Genomic DNA, 23430 nt, shown 5'->3' on the forward strand with positions numbered 1-23430 from the left:
TTCCACAGTAACTGGTAATGGTTGTTCCAGGTACATCTACAACACGTAGTATAAAAGCAGTGACCGTACATGATTTGCTATGATATATTTTAAACAGTATCAAAATGAAGCATGTAAAATGTCCCTTCCTCTTGCAGTCTTGCTTAAATTCGAATTAAATTAAGTGTGTCTGTTTCACACAAAACGACCCTTTAAAATGTTAAACACAGATGTTTATGATCAGTTTAGTAGTAAAATCACAGTTAGCCACTGCCATCACCAGTGCATCCTGCACGCTGGTCTTTTCGCCATGATCCGTGTGTATAGAAACATTGGCACCGGTACATAAAGCGAGATGAGTCGTTCTTGACACTTTCATGCATAACAATTGCAGTAATACTGGATACTTAATACAAGAACTTCTAACCTGCTGGCTGCTGGTTCAAACCCATCTCCATGGTACTCATATGGGACCCTTTATCAAGGTCCCGAATCTGTTCCTCTGTTGAACGAGTCAAAGACTGTAAGCTGCTGTGGTTAAAAGTGTTAGCTACACAGCATATTATTATTATTATTATTATTATTCATCATAATAACAGCTGTGTGATGAAACTGGCCAGAACGCAGAGCACAGTCATCACAACATTGTGAAGCGAGACCTGAGTTTTGTTTTAAACTGGAATAGTTGAAGAATGATATCAGTCATCACGTGGTCCAAAACGGGACAGCAAGTTTAGAGAAACAAGGACAAAAACTACGGTACTTTTATAACATGCTGCTTCCTGTGTGCGGAGCACTGGGTGTGTAGCTCTTATTACAATAATTTCAACTGAGCACATTAGCAAACCACTACACCCCTAGTAAATGGCAAAAGTCTGTCTTGAAGGCATTACATCAGGGAGTTCTATAATCTGTAGAGATTTGACATGTGTCTCATGCTTTGTGGTTGCTAGGATTGCAGGGAGTGTCACGTTTCCTAAAAGTGTTTTTCTTCCAAACACGAGATAATAGGCCAAAGGTGTAGAGCAAACGTTTCTCATTAATATCTCACCTGCGTAAAGAAATCAAAACAAAAGAAACCCTGTTTCAATACTGCTTTAAAGACAGCACTCTTACAACACAGCTGCTTAAAATACCAGTTCTCCTCATTGCTTTATCGTGCACACAGGCTATAGCCATTGTTTTCGAACAAGACGAGTCAAATATAGCAGTTAAGGACTGCTGGAAATGCCAACGTGCCCCGTCCGTGTCATATAAGAGCATGGTGTGTTGAGAGGAAATGGCAGCCTGGGGTAGGCACACGCTTATTTTGTCCGCTAGCGACTGCTGTTGCCGGGCAGTAACTGCCGAGGTAAACACTCCTATTGTGTGCGGTTGTTACCAGGCCACATACGAGCGTAACGTATCTCGGGACCATAATGTCCTTTTACCTTACTGCTCTCTTCTGGGAATGCAGAAACACCCATGGCTGCAATCACTTGTAAAAAAAAGTCTCTTTTTTTTAATTGCAGCAGCTAATTAAGCCGGTAGTGGACGTTCTTTCGCTCGTGGTTTTTCTCATTACCAACTCAAACAGTTGGAATGTTGAGTCTGTTGAGTTGAGCTGAGCTGAGTTGAGTTGTATTGAGTTGAGTTGAGTTGTATTGAGCTGAGTTGAGTTGTATTGAGCTGAGTTGAGTGTGCCCTATTATCAAGATTGCAATTTTGCCCAGTTTTGTGATTAAGTGGCACACAGCTGAATCAATATACAGCTGTGAAACTTATTAACTAACTACTAGGAGTTACTAAAACAAATACCCATCTGAGTACTACTATTTTCATTTTAGGACCGAAACAGTCATGTTATACCAGCTCTTCTATTGTCCTTTAAGTTCTTTGTAGAAGTGTTACATATATTCATTCATTCTATTATTATTTCTGTCATTATTACTATCATATTGTACATATTTGTCCAAGGTGACTTTTTGAAGAACTATTTTTTGTTTTGTAATGTCACAATGGAGTGAATCAATACATTATGTGGAAAAATGTGTGGTGGTTGGGCGCAAATGACTCCTAAGGTAAAAATTAGGGTTAGATCTGAGTAAAAGGTTTTATATATAAATGCAATGTGTACATGTACTATCACTGTATCCACTTGTATTCATTTCACATTTTGCCATTTTTCAAAAGCAGCCTGGCATGTTTAATCACATGAAGAAAATATTTCGCAAAGGCTCTTTCAGTAAGTTAAATAATACAAGGAATGAAAACATTCCTTTTGAACTTTTTGAACGTAATTTTCCCCAAACCACAATAGTCCAAACCATTAGTGAACCACAAGGAGACAGAACTGATTTCAACTGCTTTGACATTCTTTTAAAGCTTCGACTTTTACACACAACTACATGAATAATATGTGTGTAAGAAAGCCCTTTGACAATAACTTATAACAATGCAAGGAAGAAAATATTACTGTCCTGACGTTCTTCTGTAACCACAGCAATACTGTCCATTAGACTTGAGTAATTCCGGCATGTTCTAGGAGAAAGTGACAGATGTAGCTGTAGCCCCTTGGTGTGCCTTACCACCATCACTCATGGCAAACATCTGGGAAATGATAAAGTCCAGATATATCTTTTAAAAAATCACCACATGAAGAAAATTCACTCCCCAAGTTGAGGAAAGACAGTTCTCCGTGTTATTTGAGAAGCCCCCCTCCACCCCCCAGTCCCTGTCTCTCTCACTGCTCGTGTGAAAACTAAGGACAGCTGTGGTGAATTCAGTGAAGGCTAATAAATCAAAACGGCTTTTCAAAATGTACCCCCCCCCGTCTTCAGCCCTGGAATACAGGGGAAGGAGCTGGACGAGACTCGTGCTCCACAACGCCTATTTGTTCACGTCACCTTTCCGTCTGTCAAGAGGCACCAGAAATGAAGACAAAAGCCCGGAGAATGTATTTATGGGCTTCTCTTGGTAAATTTTGGGGTTTAGAATGCTTGTAAAACAGTTACCCAGGTAAATTCCTGTAATTTACAGGCGCCCCGTGAAAGCAGAAGAGAAAGGGAAAAGATGAGAGATGCATTCAATGCACTACGTCTCTTCTCCAAATCAAAAGCACATTTTACCATGTAGAGTTAATCCACAACGTTAGTTTGAAATGAGCAGCTGGAATAAAATCAAAAGCATATTATGAAATGTGCACAAACATTTTGTGTATTATGAAAGAAACCCGCAATTGTTACTCTTAAAGACTTCTTAGGACCTTGCTTAGCATTAATATTTCCAAGAAACGCTGAAGACCAAAATTCTGCTAATGACTGGAAGACATTCTCCATTTCGAGAACCAGCTAATCGAGCTGAATAAATCTGACCAAAACTGCATATTCGTGGGTTCTGTCAAAACCTCCTTTTCTCACCTTTGTAATGTTTCTGGAGGATGTGCAGAAATTCATCATTAAGCTAATAAGCACCGGGTGATTTTGAAAAGGATGCGTGGCAGCTGTGGGGGACCTGCGCTGAGCCCGGTGCCCTTGGAACAGATGCAGTGTCAGATTGTCCCTAAAATGGCAACATTACCTTTTGTTATTCATAAGTATGTGAATATTTCAATTCGCTCACAGGCAAAGTAAAGACAGTGTAGCCATGCACCGAAACCACACACGGATGGGCTAGACGGAGAAAGGCCTGACATGTATGACTCGGCAAGTGGTGGAAATACTCCCATCCTTTTACATTTTACATGTACATGTACATGTATGAGATACTTTTCTCCAAAGCGAGGAACATCTCATAGAAAATACAATGTGTCCATTACATGAGCAAGAAAAGACACTTAGATGCAGACGTGTGATTCTTAAGGGCAGTTAGTTTGTTTCTCTCCACCATATGAACCAACGTTCATCACACGAGCAGCTGCATAAAACTTTATCCGAATATCGATGTTCCTGATCACCTTCCTAGTAATAATTTTTTTTCAGATACATACAAACATTTGTCTTACATTACAGGAGTAGCTGAGTAAAGGGTGGGCGAAGTGAGTCCAGAAGAGGTGAGTTTCAAGACCCTTTTTAAACGTGGACAGAGATTCAGCAGTTCTGAGTGAGAGGGGGAGGTCGTTCCACCACAACGGAGCCAGAACCGACAACCTTCGTGCTTTATCTTTCGTGTGTGGGACCACCAAGCGGGCAGATGTGCAAGAGCGTAGCAGTCTGGCTGCTGTGTAGCGAATGATTAAGTCCTGTAGATAGACTTGTAGGTAAACTTTTATCAGTTTATTAATATCACAGGATCATATCTGGCGTCTGGGGCGAAACTGTAACGCCGGACAGTTTCCCCTCAACACGTCGACTACCAGTGCGATCCTGTGTTTGATCACCGCATTCGCCGGCTGCGCTGCTGTAGAGCAGAACTCAAATATATGAGTCGTTCAGCCGCAACCCTAAAATGACAGCGAAACATAAGTGCGATTGCGAAATGAGAAGTATTTGGTGATTCGTATCCACTGGTGCACGGGAAGAGACGGAGCCAACCAACGACATGATCGCAATTCTGCAAAACCGTGAAAGAAATCGCATTTTATAAGTGCTTCGATGTATAATGGAGCGTATAGACACATGAGTATAATGCCCGTTCTTGACAATGATGTATTCAAACCACTGTTGTCTGAAAATGGAATTCCAAAATTCCTGGAAAATTACTTTTTCGAACTCCTACCGCAGCTGTGGCTTTCAGCGAGAGTCTGTGGAATCGCCTGCCAGGAGAAGCCAATCGTCCCACAAATTAAACCGAGGAATGTTTAGATATCTTAAGGAAATTATTTTCTTCCAGTGAAATGCAGGGCAAAGACAACATTATTATTCTGCATTTGTTCAGATTATCTTTTCAATAGTTTAATGACTTTCTGATGTTGGCTCTTCAAGGTAGGCCTCTGTAGTGTTCCTAATTGGGGAAAAACACAGTAAATTTGTTTTATAGCCGGTCATTGCAACCAGTTTCCTCTTTAAACTTTTTTCAGAAGGTTTCAGAGTAATCTCTTTTATCTGTGCGTGTGCAACTTCGGGAAAAATTTGAACCATCTTCCCAAATCCAAAGTTCAAACAAGCTGAAAAAATCAAGTCTAGCAGTTACCACAGTAAATCAGTGTTAAAAACAGTGACATTTTTATATTTTATGCAGGCGAAGCATATGGAATTCTCTGCAATCTCTCGCGCGTCATAAATATTTTTCCCATTCAAAACCACCTTCTGCTTTTCAGTAACACCCACCTGAACTTGGGACGCAAACAAGAAGACGGGTCGTGAAAACGCACATGTGTCGGGGGGTGGGGGGGGGGGGGGTGTTACGTTACCATGAACAGACCCTGGCCCTGCGCCTCTTACCCTCCCCAGGGTTTGCTCATACTGACGTGAAGCCGTCTGCCGGAGGGGGCTGGGGAGGCGGCGCTGAGAGAGTCCTAGCTTTAGCCACACTGTGCACTCCCATCATGCACTGCTCCCTCGCTGGCCACACTAATGACTCACACGGTTGCGCCCTGGGATTGGGTTTCGGCGGGCGAGAGCGACGGAGGCAGGTGGGCTGACGGGCTTGGGGAAAATGGGAGGGCAGATATTCCCGGCTTGTTTCGGGACGGGGGAGCGCGGGACCCGAGGAGGGCATTTCTCTGTTATCGCACATTCCGCGGCCAGCTGGGATAGAGGTGTGGGGGGAAACCAATACCCCCCGGGTAATAAATTGTGCATTTCCCTAATCCCTCAGACGGCAAAGGGGCCGGGCTGCTCCGCAAATCGTTCAACTCGTCAGTTTCCTCTCGGCGTGAGCAAACGCGCGTAAGAAGAAGCAGGGATACGAAGGCATGTGCTGCAGGTGCTGAGGGAACAGGCACGAAGGCTGTCTGTTCGTGTAGCGAAAAGGGCCCTTCTGTCGGACCTTCCACAACCACCTGAAGTGCTCCAGTAAACTGCCAAGGAGGAAAATTACTATTCACTGGTAATTTAGGGAAAAAAGTCTCACCTAAGTAGTAAAACTACATATATACACGTGGGAGCAGCGAGCGGTGTATCGGATGGGTTCAAATCCCTCCTCCTGCTGTAGTGCATTTTATCAGGGTACTTACCCTGCATTGATACGGTAAAAATATCCTGCTGTGTAAATCACTGTCAAGTTCGATGTTTAAATTTTATTTAATATTTTGCCTTTTAGCTTAACACTGTGAGTTGTACATATGTACATATGTGTGTGTGCGTGTGTGTATACTGTATATCCATATGTACTATGTGTGTGTGCCGTATGTACGCTTTGGCACATTGCGTGTCCAGTGTCAGAGATAAGACTTGTTCCATTTAGGGTTTAGATTTCACAGAGGGCTCCTCTCACTTGTTCTGTCGTGCTCCACAGTCGCTCCGTCTCCTCCTGCCCCAACATGTGCCGTCGACGCGTTTCTCTTCCAGAGCTCCAGGCTCTTTCGTGGGCTAGACGTCTAGGACCGCTTGGATATTGGAAGGAAGACCACAGGTCGGCCAGGCCACGCTGTAAAAATATTTTCGGTCTCAAGACCCCCCCCCCCACCGTACTGCTGAAGGGGGCTCCATTACCACCTATTATAAGCCGCTTCTAACAATGGACATAGAAGTTGAATTCAAGTTATTTAATGCATTAAAAAGTACACTTCTTGTGTTCATACAGAGAGCAGTGTAGTCACTTTGTTTTGAGGCACATTTGTTATTTATTAAATAACATCTAACGTAATTTATTATGCCTCATTACACTGAAAAGTGACACCAAGTATTTGTTCTTTCCCTGCACTTTCCACCGTATTTCAGAAAGAACTGCAAAGGCGCGAAAAGTACTGCAGGAGGCGCTGTAGAGTCCAACAGTTGAAGTGCCCACGGTAACTTTGTTGACTCGGGTTCCTCAGGAGTGACTTATTTCTGACATGTTTCAGACCGGTGGACAGTGAAGCTACAGGAGGAGGCGCCGTGTTTTCAACTCCGAAGGTCAAAAAGCGCGCCGAGCTCATTCCAAGTTTTCTCGTGCATGAATGCTTTCTCCCCATTTTCTCAATCTGAAATATGAGACATAGTTGCAGATGTTCAGAGATCCAAAGGCTACGCGATGACAACCATAACAATCGAAAGGCCTTGATAAAAAAGAACGCTGATGGAACGTGATTTGTTATAGTCAGGCTTGAAGGCAACGGTGTGCTTCTCAGGAATCAACGCTTTCCAGCTGATTGGACCGCTTTGTTTTCTCCAAACTGCATAATTCAGAGCGTTTTTCACCATGCCAAGGGGTAATATGAGAACTTCCTACTTACGGAGACTCATTTGGTTCACGGGTCAATTCTTTATTCTTCAGTCGTATTGTAATAATAAAAACGGAGCACAAAAAAGGTATTCGGTTATTAAGGCCACATGCTGGATACATAGTGCGGCCAACTTAACCAAGTGTTTGCCATATAGTCACTGAGCTTCATGGGTAATTACAGAGATAGAACAAAGGTCAGCATTATGATAGAGGAATTGAGCAGGATTAAAAAAAGCAAAAAAAAAAAAAAACTAAGCAAGAGCCATTGTTTGGATTCCCTAATGAGTATAAGGTGCCTGGAGGATAAATTACAAGTAACTGTATACTGCAGAGGTGGGGGTGCGGTGGCGCAGTGGGTTGGACCACAGTCCTGCTCCCCGGTGGGTCTGGGGTTCGAGTCCCGCTTGGGGTGCCTTGCGACGGACTGGCGTCCCGTCCTGGGTGTGTCCCCTCCCCCTCCGGCCTTACGCCCTGTGTTGCCGGGTTAGGCTCCGGTTCCCCGTGACCCCGTATGGGACAAGCGGTTCTGAAAATGTGTGTGTGTGTGTGTGTGTGTGTGTGTGTATACCGCAGAAAATAAAAGACAAACTTCAGCTGTAGTGCTTGGATTCCACTTAGCCTTGGCCATAAAATGTTTAGTGATAACACACCGAGTGATAGCAATAAATTTAGGAAGGAAGTATCTGAATCATTTGAACAAAACTGTTTTAGGGGAGCCCACTTCCTGATTTCACTGACAGTTCAAGGATGGCTTTAAAAACGGCACCGCGGTGTGTTAAAGGAATCAGGGCGTAGGACAAGCTCCAAAAACCTGCAATGTATTTACCACGGTACTTCCAAATAAAATAGTGCATGTGTTTGCAGCCAGATGAAATGCAGAAAAACATAAACATAAAAACAGCCACTGATTTACTAGTTAAAACATAATTTACAACCCAAGTCAGTATCACTTACTATTTTTCAGTGTTTCAACAGCAATCTCTTCAATCCTCTGTCCACAACTACAGTTTAACTTCATCACTCACATTTCTTTGGCTCATATTTCTATTTATCTGAAAACAAATACATCCTCCTGTATCGGTAACTTAATTTACCATGATTAGTAAGAAGCAACACAGATCTCCAGAGCCGAGTACGAAGCGAGGGATTTAATAAACACCTGAAAACCAAGGTTAATGCAAATACTCTTCCTTTTACTCTTCCTTTCCTTTATTTCACTTCAGGAAAAAGTACCACACCACACCTCCTACGGAAATATATGATGAGTTTATTTTGACCGTCAGCATTCTGGATCAAGTATGAAAGACAAATGTTGAAAGAATTATGCACCTGACACCCTGTTACACTGGTAATAAATGTGCCATCAAGAAAAGTGTTGGCATTTTCATCACGATGCAGCCAGCAGTGGATCACGAGCTCTGTACCTGACGATTTGAAAACATCCTCTCTCTCGATACTTTATTTCATTACCAGGTACTTTATTTGTCAGAAAATTATTCTGGCAGAAACGTTTTGCATGGAGACGATGCTCTGCGCTGTTCTGACTCTTTAAGGAATGTGCGACCGCTCAGCCCCCCGAACTGGCAGGATGAAAGGAGCCAAAATCGAGGTATACCATGCACGATGGAACGCGTTACCCTCCGCATGCACTTTCCTCGGAGTAAACTCGGAGATGCTTCAATGGCTTCTGTGTTCTTGTGCTGCACTTGCTCTGCAGATGTCTCCAAACAAAGCTCCTGCCAGCGAAGTCAGTGTCAAAGGCACCAGCGAACACATTTCAGTGACACAACCGGATCTTTGTGCATTTGATATGCAGTCTCCTGTTCTCAATCCAAGCTACTTGTCATGCATTCAGCATTCCGGCGTTACACAGGCCTGCTTGCAAATCAAATCACTGATGACGCTTCCCCAAAGAAGGAGACAGCCATATTCCTACCCGCAGCGATATTTTGTGCAAATGCAACATTTAAATGTTTCTTACAATCTTGTACATTTTTGCCGTACCCTACTGTGCCAAGACTATATATTTTTCACCATATATTATTGCAAAATAACATAATATTTATACTCTTCATAACTGAAGACAGTACTCTTCCTGGGGCATTAACATCCATCTGCATTTAATCCATCTACAAGAAATGTTTACGGCTAAAGGCACCATGAGCCGAACGCCCATCTAAACAACAGCCGTGTAAATTCAGCTACACTGAGATGTTTTAGATGGCAGTCAACGCGGCCACAGCCACACACAGTTTCCATAAATTTGCCTTTGTCCTCTGTAAAAATAGGGCTACAGTGATTCTCTGCAATACAACAGACTGTCAAGTACACACACAACACAAAAATAATTCTTATGCTCTGACCTCTATGGGCACCCATTCCTAAGTGGCAGTGTGTTTTAAAGAAAATCCTGACTCTTGAGAACAATTGTCAATATCACTACAAGTTACACAGTACATTAAGTGTAAAGCATCAAAGTTCCCAATAACAATAACATCAATAATGCTTTTTTGTACCGTTATCCGCAATCGTAAGCATGGGATGAACACAATACCGTTGTATAGAGTGCTAGGCATCTTATACATGTATGATTCTCAGAAGTGGACTCTCAGACAAATACTCTTTATGGACCGGTTTCCTCGTGGACTTGTTGAGAATCGCACGGCTAAAAACGGAAATCACCGCTTAACGGCGGAGGCTCGGCGAAGCGTCAACGCGTCGGCCTCTAGAGTGAACGATACCAGTTGACTTCCTGACCCATGTGTCCGGGGCCCCTCAAAGCAACTCAGAAAGACTCTTATGTGGCTCAAATCTAAACCAGAGCAAATTGGACCTCCTAACCATTTGCTGTCAGGATACTGCCAGACGACCGCAGTTTAACAACTCCGCAGCAGAACCATCTGACTGACACCTTTCTTACACCATCAACATCTTTTCACCCCATCCCCTACATTCATCATTGATCATCCACTGGTGTGAGGTACTTTCCCTTGATTAATACAGTAAAACTTATGCAGCTCTATTAATGAGAAATTACTGAAAGTAGCTTAACGTGTAAAGTCACTTTGAAAAAAAGCACCAGCTAAATGAACAAATGAAAATAATTAAAGCTGAATTTTAGTAGGTACTTAGCTAAGAATACCTTTTATCAATATCAATATTTAAGGATGAAGTACATTGTAAGTTCTTAATATTCCCCCGATAAATGCAGAGAAAACATTTGTGCGCAAACTAGAGAATGAAACGCAACTGTTAGCTACGTAACGTTAACTGGAGCCCTTCGCTCCCGAAAGCGGAGGTGCAGCCCCGATGTAGCCGCTCCCTCTGTTTCGTTACCTTCCTTACCTGGTTACTGTGGCAATAATGTACTTTTTAACAGGTTCTTGGGTCTTAAATGGTAAGTGAAAATAACGGTTAATCGGGGAACGGTGTTAATAAATACCCGCGCAACAAAGGCCCGTGGAGCCCCAGGGACAGGCTTCGCTATCCCTCCCCACGAAATCCCAGATCAAGACCCCGAGAAGCCAGCGAGAACAAAAAGCGGCTTGTTCACCGGACGCGCCCACATTCAGACAACACATTGAAGGCCTTTCCTGTAACTGTGACCATCTTTGTTGCGAACAGTTCTTCCCTATTCGGAGGAGCCACGTTGCGCATTCTGATACGATGTGATGTCACCACCCTGCAACAATGTGTAGAAGACAGTGAGTGGAAGAGCATGAACAGGTTCCATATCTCGCACGTTTGCACATTCGGTTGCGGCAGCGAAAGGATCTTCCTTCGTCACACTAGTTACGATGAGCCTCACGTAAGAAGCAGAAGCCGAAGGCTTGTTGTGCTTTCTGCGCTCAAGGGAAGTGTGACGACTGTGGTATCAGCAACCCAAAGGAAGACTGATATTCCTGTATGAAAAAACAGCAAAGCAGTTGGCAGGAAACCTTTTTTATTCTTTCTGCTTTGATTTCCTTTTCAAGGAAGTGTCGTCAATGTGCTTTCCCTGTGTTTATCTCTCTGTTAGATAACATGCAGCCGTTTCGCTCTTCTCCGCTCCACTAGAAACTGGCCCACGTATTAGACTGCAGAAGAAATGAAAGAAATGATGAACACGATCTTTCTGACTCCTGTGTTATGAAAACCACACGGAGAATTGGCGACTACGCCAGCTATTCCACGCATTCTCCACTTTTTTTTTTATTTTTATATTCATGCTGCGCTAACACTGAGATACATGTGAAGTCATGCAGTAACCTGAAAGATCACAAGTAACCAAAGGCTGTAACTCTCAGTAAGGACGTTACACTTACGCTACGCTACATATGTAAAAGACTGTTAACATACAAAGAAAGTACATTTGCTTTGTTTGCTGAAGGCCACACAGCAGGAAATCAGCAGCACCTCTTTGCGAACAGAAGAGTGTCTTTTTTACGCCGTGGCTCGAGTTGTTCACGGCTGCCATTTGGTGTGACGCCGCTCGGTTGAAATCGTTCAGCCTGAAAAGATGGGCGTAAGAGGTGACGCGCCAGGACTGTTTCCGCAGGGTGACCCACCGCTGATGTTTGCCCACCACCATCTCCTGTGGTTGTGGAATTTCAGAGTACTGTAGTAAAGTAAAATTATCGTACCGTTCACGTGGGAACCTCATCAGATCGGAAAGCACTAGTACAACAAAGAGAAAGCGGTGCGTGAGTATGTGTAGCAAGAAGTAGGAATAGCATCAGATAACATGGAGAAGCCCAGGTATTCATTTAAATAAGATGGGAATGCAATATGCTTAACATAAATATTCAAGAGCAAAGTGTCAAATATCCATAAACTATAAAACACAACAAAAAGAGATGTGTGCAGTTATTGCCCTTGAAATGTACTTTTTTGTGCGGAAAATGGTGTTTTTAATGCATTTTTCTGCATTTTGGACTTGACAGCGTATCACACATAAACATGTCAAGTCTTCCTTCAGGGCCGTAACACACAGTTCTTTTTTAATGGGATTCCGGACACCTCTGTCTTCGGAATCACATTAAAGGCCATAAAAATGATAGGCTCCGAATGACTGGAAGCCAGCAGTGTTTCTGGAAACGCTCCCACAGAGAAGTCGGTCGAGTTCCGAAAGTATCGCAAAGGTTACGACTCGATAGCTGCGCTCACTCCTGCGCACACCGAAGGTCCTCCCGTACAGCCCAAATCCCGAATCATTAATGGTTTTCTAGGAACACCATACAGTTGAGTGCTGTGTCGGCAAACCGTTATGTAATGTACAAGAGACTCGGAGATTAAACGGCTAAAGAGATGCTTAAAGCCTAGATCATAACCCCCCCCCCCCAATCTGGTGTAACCGTGTGTCAGGGATTCCCTTAATGACCAAAAATCCACCTCAATGTGCCCATCTAAAGAGCCCCAGCATGTCCATGCCTGCCAGTACTCGCCAGTACCGTGGTTTAAATGTCACTAACCCCCCGGGCTGTCCTCTCCACCTCTGCAGCACTCTCCTGTGTAACGTTAAACTGAGACGGGGGGGAGGGGACACTTTGAGCGTTCTGCCACTGACACCTCCCTTGCCGAAAGGCAAACCTCCCACCCCCGCTTCCTCTCAGTTCTCCAGTTTCACTGAGCCATGACACCCCCACCCCCAACCACCGGTCCACCCGGCTCCAGGCCCTCCAGCCCCCCAACCACCAAGCCTCGCGAGAGCACTGAGGCGGGACATCCAGGAACGGAGCCCTCCTGCCTGGGGTCTGCAGCCTTTTTCCACTTAATCTCCGAAAAGACGAGGCAGATAAGATACGCACGTAGAGAAAGTTCGCGAAAGCGATCCCCAGCGCTGGACACAGATCACAGTCCTGCAATTGTCTGTCAAGGTCCATTCCCATGTTTACTCTGGCTTCGCTCCCTCAATCTGTAGACGGGGTTTTATCCACTCTTCGTGGGATCAGCTCACCCTGGAATGCGTCTCCTCCAGAAGACCACCAGAAAGCTAAACATCCCGAAAGAAATATACCCAATTGTCTCCGCCTCCGCAGTGAGATTATCCAGGATCAGAAATAACGTGATTTGTATTCCTCATGTCTGAGGTATGTGTTAACTGCGGAAAAGAGCACATCGCCTTTGTGTGCACGCTAATGTAAACGTTAACGATATTATTAGTTCACTAAAGATCAGTCACAATTCAAGCAGAATTATTCTTTTCAGGTGTAAGCAAAACATCTCATTCTGACCATCTACAATACAAGTAGTCCCTGGGTTACGAACGTCCGACTTACGTACAACCCATAGTTACAAAGCAACCCCCAGTAAAGCCTATTATATTAAAAATTTGAGTTACGTACAATAATTCATAAGAACAAACGGGCGCTACTTTGCAATGAGGATCAAAACATTGTGCGTCTACAGCGGTTCGTCGGCGCGTGAACCCGAGGTAGGCCAAAGACTTCCTTCTTTTCGGTCGGACCGCGTTGCTGTTAACAGTGTCTCGTGTGTTACTGTATGTGGCTTTAATTTATTTGTTTTTACCCTCGTAACCATGGCACCAAAGCGTAAATGTGATGCAAGTGAAGGTGATGCATCAAAGAAAAGGAAAATGATCACGAGCGAAACAAAAGTGGAACTGATGAAGCGATCGGAAAAAGGCGAAACGCCAACAAACATTGGAAAAGTGTTAGGCTACAGTCGATCAACGATCGATACAGTTTTAAAGGACAAAGCAAAAATAATGGAGCGTGTAAAAGGCTCTGTCCCGATGAAATCTACGATTATCCGACCTACGTACAAATTCGACTTAAAGATAGACTTGGGAACGGAACTCGTTTGTAATCCGCGGACCTCCTGTATCGCCTGCATGTGCTTCTGCATTATGATTCCGGGATCATTTTCTGTGCCGCCACCACTGTGGCCAAGTATTATAACAGGAAGCTGGAATGTCTCCTAAAACAGGGAATTTGCAAAAGCGGAGATCACCCCCCCAGCATTACGCTCCCCCAACGCCGTGTTTAACAAGGTGAACACAGCACGCATGAGAGCTCCTCCCTCTGTGGTGACGCCCCAGGGCCCAGAGGAACGGCTCCCTTTGGCTATTTTGTCGCGGCGAGGCATCCGTGAAACACGGCAGACATTTACAAAGTTCTTCGCAAACAGCAGCACCGTAACTTGCTTATGGTTGTAAAATAGTTTCAGGCCTTCACTTACATTTACATTTACATTTATTCATTTAGCAGACGCTTTTGTCCAAAGCGACGTACATCTCAGCAAAAGTACAATTTATGCGTCACTTCCTGCCTAAATTACACTCATAAGATTAAAAAAAAAACTTTGTGTCTCTATGGTGATGACATTAACTTATTGTTGAAATAGTTTTTGCAGTCTTCTTTCTGGTTGCATGTCTAAAAGGCCGTTTTAAGGAAAAACTTGCGTCGATCACGTCAAAGGAGTCTCAGAAGAACGATCAATATGTACATCATGTCCACGGGATATATATCATTTGTCTCGCAGATCTAGTGCGGCTCTACAGGGAAACCATCCTCTTTCATAAAGGGGGACTTGAATGTTTTAATCCAGCATCTGGTTTCCATTAGCATTCCATGGTGCACTGAGCTGAACTGGGTGGGATTGCTCTCTGCCTTTTGGTGTAACGCAAGAAAATTGTCACTGAAACACAGTTCTCTGAACATACCAGCTCGACATACGTTGGCAGTATCTTTCTTATTCACATTCTCATTCGTAGAACCAGTTCCGTGTAGTTGTGGTTCAACGGTCAGATTTGGCCTCGTCATCCATTTCCGTCAATCAGATCTGAACAGCTATCATTTTAGCTACTTGTCCAGACGTGAATTAATGGTTATTAACAAAACAGCCCAGGTAAGAGGCGATGGAAGTAAAGAGAAGGGTAGTCTCACATGTTGGAGAAAAGTCGCAGTATTTTCTTATGCTTTGCCCTTTAACAGCAGAGTGTTTGGATTACGGTACTAAAACAGGAGAAGTTCGTGTTCGGTACTCATCTCTTCCGTTGTGCGAACGTGTTCAAGGCAGAATGCTGGAGAACATCTGCCATTAATTTTCAAAACAAATGACAAAGCAGCAGTAAGTGCTCAATGTGATGGTAAATGTCATGATCTACATCATCAGGGTAATTTGTGACCATATGCAATGGTCATACCAAAGTAACATTTAAATGGTCATTCTTTAAGACTTATACTATTTAGATAACATTTCAGCGATCTTACTGGCACCTTTATGGTTGAAGATAAATATTTTTATTAGTATGCTGTCACCCCGTAAGCATATTACCACATGTAGAAGCGCATTAAAAATTAAAGTCAGCCTTGCTGTTAGATCTTCCCTACGTAATAATGAGAAAACGGATGATCCGAGACTCCGTTTTATAGCACTGAAATGTGCTCTCAGGATAATATTCCATCAATTATTTGGCATAGCAACTTAGATGATGTCAGTCATTTGTGGACAAAATGGCCTGTCTCAACACTGCATTCAACTGTCTGAAAACATTTCAACTGTCTGGAAAACCCAGTACCAGTGCTCTAAATAGCTGTGAAGATCTAAAATCTGAAATGACAAATTTAAAGAAATAATCACGCCAATAAAGCTAAAATAAAGTCAATAACGGGAAGTAGTTAGGACCCGTTCCTGGTCACCTGTCCGGGCCTGAGCGAACTCACTGGTAGGAAAATGATGGAGAACTGCATTTGACACTGAATCTGTACGGACTTGTGACCCACATGTAAAGGTGGTATCAGCCACCTGTTAGTCGTAGAAAGTCAGCGCAGGCCAAGCTTGAGGTGCGGCATCAGGAAAAGAGGATATAGTCTGGACACTAAATCGATGACCGCAACTTTGTGTATCTCGTGGGGGCTGCATCACAACCGAAGAGCACCACAGTAGCCAGCGACTCTAATTTTTTCCAAAATTTCCCCGGGTACAAAATGAATTCGCACACCCATAGTAAAGCCGTCAGCATGCGAGCGTATAATACTTGAAATTCATTCTGCTCATATTTTCAAATGCAGGCGAGTTGCAGGAGCCCCTATGGGATACGAGTGTGAGGCATGAAAGGTACATGGTATTTTGTTCACAAGTTCATATCGCATTGTGTCTAGTGTCAATGTTCCTGAAGTGTTCGGCACGTGTAACAATACGCAGAAAAAGTACGTGCTGAATTTAAGAAGTGTTCAGAAGGTACCAGGAAGTTCATTCGTTTTTGTTTTCGGGTCAATAATTTAGTTGGGCCAGGAGGCGTGGGCCTGTCCTCCACCGAACTGAAAGAACTTTTCATGTTCAGACCCATCTGGTTACATAACATTCTCACTGGATCCTCAAGGCACAGCTGCCGCTCGCTATTAACTTGATTTGCGTGGCAAAATACAGAGGACGTCTTGTTTTCGAGAAGAAGGCCGTACCGCCGTGTGTCCCGCAGGTCGTCCTAGAAGGCCGCCGTGTGTAGGTGCGCTGCGGACCTTACCTGGGGGCAGTCCTTGATGTAGTGTCCCTTGTTGAAGCACAGGTGGCACAGGTAGTTGGGCGGGGGCCTTTTGCTCGGCTTCCGCGGCTCGGAGGACAGGGAAAGGTCCGAGAAGTGGTCCGTCAGCGAGTTCAGTCCATCCACGATATTGTTGAGGGAGCCGTAAGGGGAAGCACTTTTGTACAAGCTGTTGTTCAAGGCCTGAAAAGCACAGAACCGAAGGAAGCTCAGTAGGTTTAATCCAATACGCCTCTGTGTTCTAACGAACGTTAAGTAGGCCAAAAGGTCAAAAAGACAACTGTCCCATGTCAGCTCTGCGGGACACCAGTAATGTCTGGTATTATGGCATTAAACCCGGACAGCGATGTGCTCCAAGCACCTACTGGGCCTGATCACTCCCCACACCCCCGCAGCTCTGCGTGCTCCTCCACTTCCGGCTGCTTGGTGGTCCAGCACACAAGAGGTCAGGAACAGAGAGTCTGGACGTTCTCGGTTTTGGCTCCGATGCGGTGGAATAAGCGTCCTCTCTCCCTCGGAGCCGCTGAAACGCTCCCCACATTCAAGAGGAGTCTCAGATCTCAGATCTGTTCCATAACTTACGTTAAATCGCCCGGCACGATCGGGATGTACTTCCTATCAGTTCTGTATGGAGCTACGGCTGTAAACGCTGTGCGATTCCTCAAACCGACCGCGCGACGAGAAGCGCGAGTCTGAGCCTCTAACCGAGGTGAGAGGTACTACTGTTTACTTGGACTAATATGTCGATTTACAGAACAGCTTCAGCTAAATAAACACATGAATACAAATGAATAAATGAATACAACGTAAGACTGCGAGAACACCGGAAGCTCGTCTGAGGGATTCTCCCATAACCGGCAGCCAGTGATGGAACTAAATTTTCCTAGTGGACTGTCCAAGCGTAGAAACCTCGACCGAAAGTTACACCGAACGCTTCGCTAGGACCAGATATGAATGTTTCCATACCCGTTAAGACACATTTCCCATATGGATTTATGTAGCATGCAGAATCCTGCTGGATGACGTTGGCTGGGACATCTCGACCTGGACGTTCACCGTGAAAGGAGGGTGTGGTGGTGGTGGTGGCGGGCCTAAGGTACGGAATCCGCCTGCCGGAACACCACGCGTGAGAGGTCAACCGTCGGCTCGCGAAGAAAGACGTCCTCACAAACACAACACTGCAGTCCACGATGGTCTGCTTGCCATGGCTTTGCGGTGTCCTCACGCAACGCGGTACAACGAGACGTTACTGTGCTGCTGAAGATGCCTTCACAGCGCTGATTTTTTTTTTCCGGCTCCCCGAGAACAGGGCAGCTTTTACATGCATCTTGCATCTCCTTTTCCTGCATTTTTACCACACAGTCGACACTATTATGTCAGCTGGGAGAGGTTTTCTGGCTGGAGCTGCACTCACAGTGTTTCCCTCATGAGTGTTAAAGTTACCAGAGGACCATATTCTGCTGCCCTTTATTACACCCATTGTGTGAAGTGAGCTAAATAGTAGTTAATTAGCAGCACAGTTTGAATAGACATATTAGTGCCCTGTTATACGGTGAGATTTACAACCACTCAGAATTAAAAATAAAAATTAAAAACAATATTAAATAGCAGGTGCTATAGAGTTAGTGCTCCTTTCTGCTCCTTTCTATTAAGTTCCAGTACCCTACTTCAAGGTAAATGACCACAGTAGAAATTACCCAACTGTATAAATGATGTGATCATTAAAACCTGACATTGTAAGTCAGCTAAATGAAGTAGTAATAATAATAATAATAATAATAATAGCAAAGGTAATTCTATTATTCAAAGAACAGGGTGACTTTTGCTTTACAAACAATATGGTAAGTGAAGTTACTGTCACTTGTCTTTAACCGCGCTACACTGAGATTCATTACAAATCTCCTCCATCATTATCATGCCCTCCATTATATAATTTTTTTGCAGAACTGTGATGTTTTTTTTTTGCTCCTGTGATACTGAAGGATGCTCAGATGCACCCTTTGCATGTTGCTCTGGGTGTTCAAGAACTTGTTTTAAACAGTGAATCTCAGAACCCACAAAGGGCGCCATTGTCTTTCCCCAGACCTCCCAGAATGCAAAGCGTCCTACTTGTGTGTGTCACATCTGCATAACAGCAGTTTCTTTTACTCATCTCTCCATCATCATTTAACCTTCTTTCTTTTTAGTACCTTTTTTGTTCTGAAACAGAGAAAAATCCCACATATTTCCAAGCAGCCTAAAAGGATCCCTGCAAAACCCTGAAATGCTGTGGACAAAAGGAGACTGCAGATAGTTATTATTATTCTTTTCTGTTTACAGGAGCTGACACTTTTGTCCGAAGCGACGTAACAACGCTAGACGCAGCACACTAAACCGACTTTCATTTATCTGCTAATCCACACACACACACACACTACGAGCACTTTAGAGTGACCAGTCCACCTGAAACACATGTCTCTGGAGTGGAGAAGGAAACCAGAGCATGTCGAGGGATCCCAGTTAAAGACAGGGAGATCAGGCAAACCCCACACAGACTGAGCTGGATTCGAACCCATGTCTGAACCCACAGCCCCGCAGCTGTGAGGCGCCAGCGGCAGGACCGTACCGCCCATAGTATCGAGTTTTGTTTAAGAACAAACACCAGCAATGTTCTTCGGCACGACGACAAACCAGAGTTGATGTAAATATGTCCAGTTTGGATCCCCTGCTCAAGTGTTGTGGTGTTTCAAAGGTAAAAAGAGAGTCGTTTCCAGGTGACATATCTGCTTTGCCAGAAGGTCCCAGCACAGCTTTACCAGAGTAACAGCAAGACAGAATTTACAGCAACAGATGGGGGGGGGGGGGGGGTTCCCTCTGGAGCGCTCATGTAGCCAATAAGAATAATAAAGAAATAAGCTGAATGTAATAGCGGCCCCCAGGAAAACGCAGTTACCCCCTCCCCAGATGGAGTGAGGCTGGCCGGCACCCCCCATGAAGCCATCCATTGAGGTTATAAAAATGAGCGGGGGGCCCCATCCCCCGGCCGCTCCTTCACAGTCACTTGCCGACATTAAAACAGTGGTTCAACGCAGAGGTCAGCGGAAGCAAAGTGAATTCCTCGCGAAGCGCGTGTGAGTTTTATCCCCGGCCAAATCCCTTCACGACTGTGTCCGATTAGTGCTGTTGACACCTTGGTGTTCCCTAGGAGGAACCCTGCAGAGAAAAGCACCGCTTCGCCAGTACGGGGCCGCTTTTTCACTCCTCGCGCCCAACGGTCCGACGGGAAACCCTTAGCAGAGATGTGCAGAGAGGAAACCAAACTGCCTTTTTGTAACGCATCCTGGTGACACCACCAGGCTCTCCCAGGTTGTCCGAGCAGAAGAAATGAAGGAACTTGCAAGAGAACGCTGAACGATACCAAAAATTCGGAAGGGCAGCGGTCCTCGCAGGTCATTACCGCCAAAAGCTGTGGAGAGGAGCACAGTCGCTGCGGTACGACACCGTTCTTGTCAGGAACATTCCACTGTGATGAAACAGGCTTCTGGGTCATAGGCAGAAACCGTAACGTGGCTCATATCAGTTTGTGGGTATAAACACAGCAGCAAACTGCCATGTCAGGGAGCTCTGTGACAGCAAAAGGACGTTATCGTTTGCCCATAATCCACGAGGGGTACGGTGTACTTGCTAATGGTGTGAAAAAGATGCACCCCGGCACCGTTACATGCGCCAACATTCATCTTTTGGCCGTAAACTGTTACACGTGGGCCGTGACTACAGAGGTACAAAATCGGCCAGAAAGTAGTTTGAATAGTTTTGAGCGTCAGTCAGTAATGGGCATTAATATGGCACCGCAATAAAAACCAACATTTTCACGCCATTCTATAGCGCAGTGACATTACACTTATAGGTTATGACCCTCATAACAACACATGACTGATTTTCCTACAAAAATAAGAAAGTGGAAAATAACACAGATGAAACAAGACAATAAGAGACAGTCTTCTGCCTTATACTGTATATTTCCCTAAGTATACATCCACACGACATTGTGTTCTAGCTTACGGCTAAATCATCTGAATATTCTCCCAAAACATATTGTTTTATTTAATTGTATTAAAGACTTTCTACTCTTAGAATGGAATTTGCAAAAAGAATCTTTCTGCAGTACATTCCGTACACAAGGTCATTTTCACTGAATGATGTTTATCCTCACTGAAAACATAATGAGTTAAAGGAAAAAATGGGTTTGCTGCTACGTAAATATTTCTCGAAAATGGGCAGATGGCTCTCCGTAGATTCCCAATGCAAAGTAGTCTGAGAAACTGCAGACTCAAGAGGTCTTTTCAAGAGTTCTGACGCAAGGCTTAGCTTCCAGTTGTAAGGTAAACTAAAATTTCTCGTTTCTTCTCAGGCAACCTCCTTCTTTCCCATGACTAACTACAAAATTACACAACAGCGCTGTAAAGTCTCAAATAATATCAAGGCTTAATGGCGTGCAGTCGCATTCTACCTTTTCGATACAATCTGTGGACCAAAAGCATTCAATCTGCAAAGCAAATGATCCCTGCAAAGTGTTCTGATCCCTTGGCAGCGCAGGTTACCGGGCCGCAAATTGTGCCTGAACAGAGCGTGACTACAGTGCAGAGTCTTTTCATTAAGTTAAAACAAAGTTAAGAAGGGAAAAAGTTGTTATAAATAACGTTTCTTGAACTGCTAATAATAAGACAGCGACACACTCATGCGCAACACAAAACACACGTATATATTTTAATAAGAAGCACACTAATTATAGCTACGACTGCGCTCTCTTTTTACAAGAGCCACAAATGTACAGTATCCTTGAGAAACAGCTGTTATCACTGCGCTTCTCTATTAATCCTAGCTCACTGTAATTCGCTGTCAAAACTAAGATCTTATTTTCCAAAGCAGTGTGTTCTACGGTTGTGTTAAAAGGCCACAGGTTTCTACTGTAATACAAAAGTGCGGTATTCAGTGCGATTAATACACTGGACTGATTACTGACGGCAGCGTAGTAAATCCCTGGATATTAACCATGACTATGGTACTATAATTTCCCTACATGATCAGCACAGTACAGTAAGTAGCCGACTTACTGCAAAACTGCAGCAGGATTCCAGCTGCTCCCGTCGGGAGTTTTTGGCCTACCTACATGCAGAACGCCGGCCTACTGTACGGAAAAGTCCACATTTCCCTCCTGAAGTTAGTGAACCTCCACAATTATGATCCGACAAAGCGGGGAGGATTAATATGTGTACACTTCAACTATAGTCTCTAAAAAGATCACTTAAAGTTTATATATAACTCCTTTGAACTTTTCACGGCCTGTGAAGGAGACGTTCAGGTGTGTTACTAAAGGCACAGCTAAAGCGAAAGAGGTTTTGCTGAAAGTAAACAGGGTTACTGTACTTTATAAGCTGCACAGAAATGACTCGTTCAGCTTTCTGAGCGCACGGAAAAGTCCGTTATGATGGAGGAGGATCGCGCACGACAAGTGCTGGCGGGACGGCCGGGAGTGAAAAGCTGTGATTTCTTTCCGCCTCGCGCCCCTCCTGCGCCGCAACTTTGTTTGTCGCAAACTGTTGCAGAAATACATAAATAAATCAATAAAATGAAGAAAAAGAAGTGACTAACAGTGGTCAGTGCCAGTTGCACCGGCGTAGATGAATGGTGACTGTCAGAAAGATGAAGCTGCGCTGAAATCGTGAGTTCATGTAAAACATGAAACGTGTCGCAACACTTGAAACGAGCGAACTGCGGAGGCGCTTCAACGTGTAACGCCGGGGCCCCCCAGAGCGCTGATAATAATAATAATAATAATAATAATAATAATAATAATAATAGTGATTATGATTATTAATGCTGGTGACGAAGAGCAGGAACGGTGTGGCGGTCGGGGCGGCCGCGGGTGTCACCTCGTTCCTGTGCAGCTGGAAGAAGCTGTTGAGATAGCTGGAGCTCAGAGAGGAGCCGAGCTCGGCGGCCGGTGCAGCCTTGGTGGAGAAGCTCAGCTCCGGGTGCGAGGAGCCGGACTCGGGCCGGAAGGCGTCGAAGGCGCTCGTCTGGTGTGTGTCCTGCAGGGACAGATAGACCCAGTTGAGGAGCTGTGCGGGCTGGTACACGGAGGCGCTCGTGTCTATGGCAGACATCAAGCTCATCTTCGGCACTTGGCTCGTCCGTCGTCGCTGCGCCTCCTCGTTTCCTCCTCCAGCGCTTCTTTCTTTTTCTCTCTCTCGCTCTCTCTCTCTCTCTCTCTCTCTCTCTCTCTCTCGCTCTCTCTCTCTCTCTCTCCCTCCCTCTTTCTTTCTCTTTCTCTCTTTTTCCTTCCTTGCTCCCCTTCCTTCCTTCCCTCACAGCTCCTGCGCTCCGCAAGAAGTTCGCTACTTTCTTTTCCGAGTTTACTCGCTTAAGTTAGTCCCCCCGCCGGCCCGGAGAGGTTCGGTTCTTCTTGTTGTGTTTCCACGTCTGTTTTTTTTTTTTTTTTTTTTTTTTTTTTTATTTTCTCTTCTTTAACTTCTTCTTCTGCTCCTTCTGCTCCTTCTCCTTCTTCCTTCTTCTTCTTCAGCGCACGGCTCCTTGCGGGACCTCAGGACTCATAACTTTGCGCTGTCAGTGTGAAAAGTCCGCAATCCGCCTTTATTTGCGCTCGGGGAGCTCATTGCATATGCAGGGCGGGCGGGAGCGCG

General features: G+C 44.6%; 1 protein-coding gene across 2 annotated transcripts in view; it reads right to left on the reverse strand.

The window, feature by feature from the left end:
- zcchc24 (zinc finger, CCHC domain containing 24) overlaps positions 1–23021 on the reverse strand; it is a 44256-nt gene extending 21235 nt beyond the window's left edge. Inside the window, exons 1-3 of one of the 2 annotated variants that reach the window (XM_018761093.2) lie at positions 22660–23021; positions 16730–16930; positions 6561–7021 (exon numbers count right to left, since the gene is read on the reverse strand). In XM_018761093.2, coding sequence (XP_018616609.2) covers positions 6776–7021; positions 16730–16930; positions 22660–22902 — 690 coding nt within the window. In that variant the 5' untranslated portion in view covers positions 22903–23021 and the 3' untranslated portion in view covers positions 6561–6775. Of the gene's footprint in view, positions 1–6560; positions 7022–16729; positions 16931–22659 lie in introns of those variants that run through there. The other variant, XM_018761092.2, reaches the window with a different exon arrangement.
- Between the last annotated feature and the right edge of the window lie 409 nt (positions 23022–23430).

This window comes from Scleropages formosus, chromosome 24, assembly GCF_900964775.1.
Source record: "Scleropages formosus chromosome 24, fSclFor1.1, whole genome shotgun sequence".
NCBI lineage: Eukaryota > Metazoa > Chordata > Actinopteri > Osteoglossiformes > Osteoglossidae > Scleropages > Scleropages formosus.